The sequence below is a fragment of the Amphiura filiformis genome, chromosome 15 (assembly GCF_039555335.1).
Source record: "Amphiura filiformis chromosome 15, Afil_fr2py, whole genome shotgun sequence".
Taxonomy (NCBI): domain Eukaryota; kingdom Metazoa; phylum Echinodermata; class Ophiuroidea; order Amphilepidida; family Amphiuridae; genus Amphiura; species Amphiura filiformis.
Window position 1 is genome coordinate 27,483,174 of NC_092642.1, and position 1,352 is coordinate 27,484,525.

The 1,352-nt window shown below is 41.5% G+C and overlaps 1 protein-coding gene across 1 annotated transcript; it reads left to right on the forward strand.

Moving 5' to 3' along the window:
• Positions 1-311: 311 nt before the first annotated feature.
• LOC140170839 (uncharacterized) lies at positions 312-932 on the forward strand. The gene has a single exon (XM_072194053.1). The coding sequence runs from the start codon at positions 312-314 to the stop codon at positions 930-932; it is 621 nt and encodes a 206-aa protein (XP_072050154.1).
• Positions 933-1,352: the final 420 nt, after the last annotated feature.

Below are 1,352 nucleotides of genomic sequence, written 5' to 3' on the forward strand. Positions count from 1 at the left end.
CCACAGATAGCAGGCTATTAGTGCCAGGTGCTTGACCTGATTTTAACCATTATTATGCTTTGAGAATCTTCCATCCTATACTTTAACACATTTTTAAAAAAAACCAACCCGCTGGATTGGAGTCTTAACACCCTCAAACTGAAATTGGCGACCAGGTTCACCTGAACAAGGCGGTCTCTGCATCAGCTTACCCCAATTTTAGCGGTTACAAAATGTAATCGAGACTATTAGCGCGGGTGAATGTCGTGAATGCTGACCTCAAAACATTTTCAGATGGCAAATTTGAGTTTGTAAACAACAAATTGGACATGATGGCTTCAAACACTGGAAATTCGCGTTTTAAAACCATAAATGAGGAACAGCTTCAAGAATTAATTAATAGTAAAGATAGTGTTGCAAAGCGAAGAAGTACTGAGTCAGCCGTCGCGATCTTTCGGGAGTATTTGAAGTCAAAAGGAGAGAACATTAACTTGGAAGAGTTCAGCAAAGAACGACTTGCTAGCGTACTGACAAAATTCTATGCAGAGATCCAACATGAAGACGGGACACCGTACAAGACAGGATCATTGAAAAATCTGAGGAATGGCCTAAATAGGCACTTAAAAAACAAAGGTCAAGCAATAGATCTACGTACTGAAGCTGTATTTGCCGAGTCTAACCTCACATTTGATGCAACCAAAGCTGAATTGAAACATCAAGGATTCGGTGATACAAAGAGTTACTCACCTATTGATGAAAATGATGTGTTAAAACTCTATGAATCGGGTGTGTTCAACCAGGACACTCCACAATGTTTGCAAAACAAGGTCTGGTTTGAGCTAATACTCTACATTTGTCTGCGAGGTAGAGAGAATCTTCGAAAGCTAGAGCGAGATCATTTTGCGATTGGTGAGGATTCCAATGGACGTCGCTATGTTTATCAGGCTAAATGACAAAATGACCAAGAAGATTTGTGCTGCTAACATGCAAACTCAAGTGGATGCAGGCCGGGACGTATGTATGCCACAAATGGCAAAAGATGCCCAGTAGCTTCCTATGAGAAGTACATTGGTAAACTGAACCCTAACTGTGCAGCTTTTTTTCAGAGGCCATTGCCCAAAGTTAATGTCCACTCAGCATGGTGGTACGCGAATGCTCCATTGGGAGAACGTACACTCGGTTCCTGGGAAAATTGCCAGACGAGGCAAAATTATCAAAGAGATACACGAATCATAGCATTCGTTCCACATGTATCACACTGTTAGATGAAAGTGGATTTGCTGGCAGGGACATTATCAATGTTTCGGGTCATCGCAATGAGGCGAGTATCAAATCTTACATAGGGCGACCAAATGATCGAAAGAAGCAGAAAT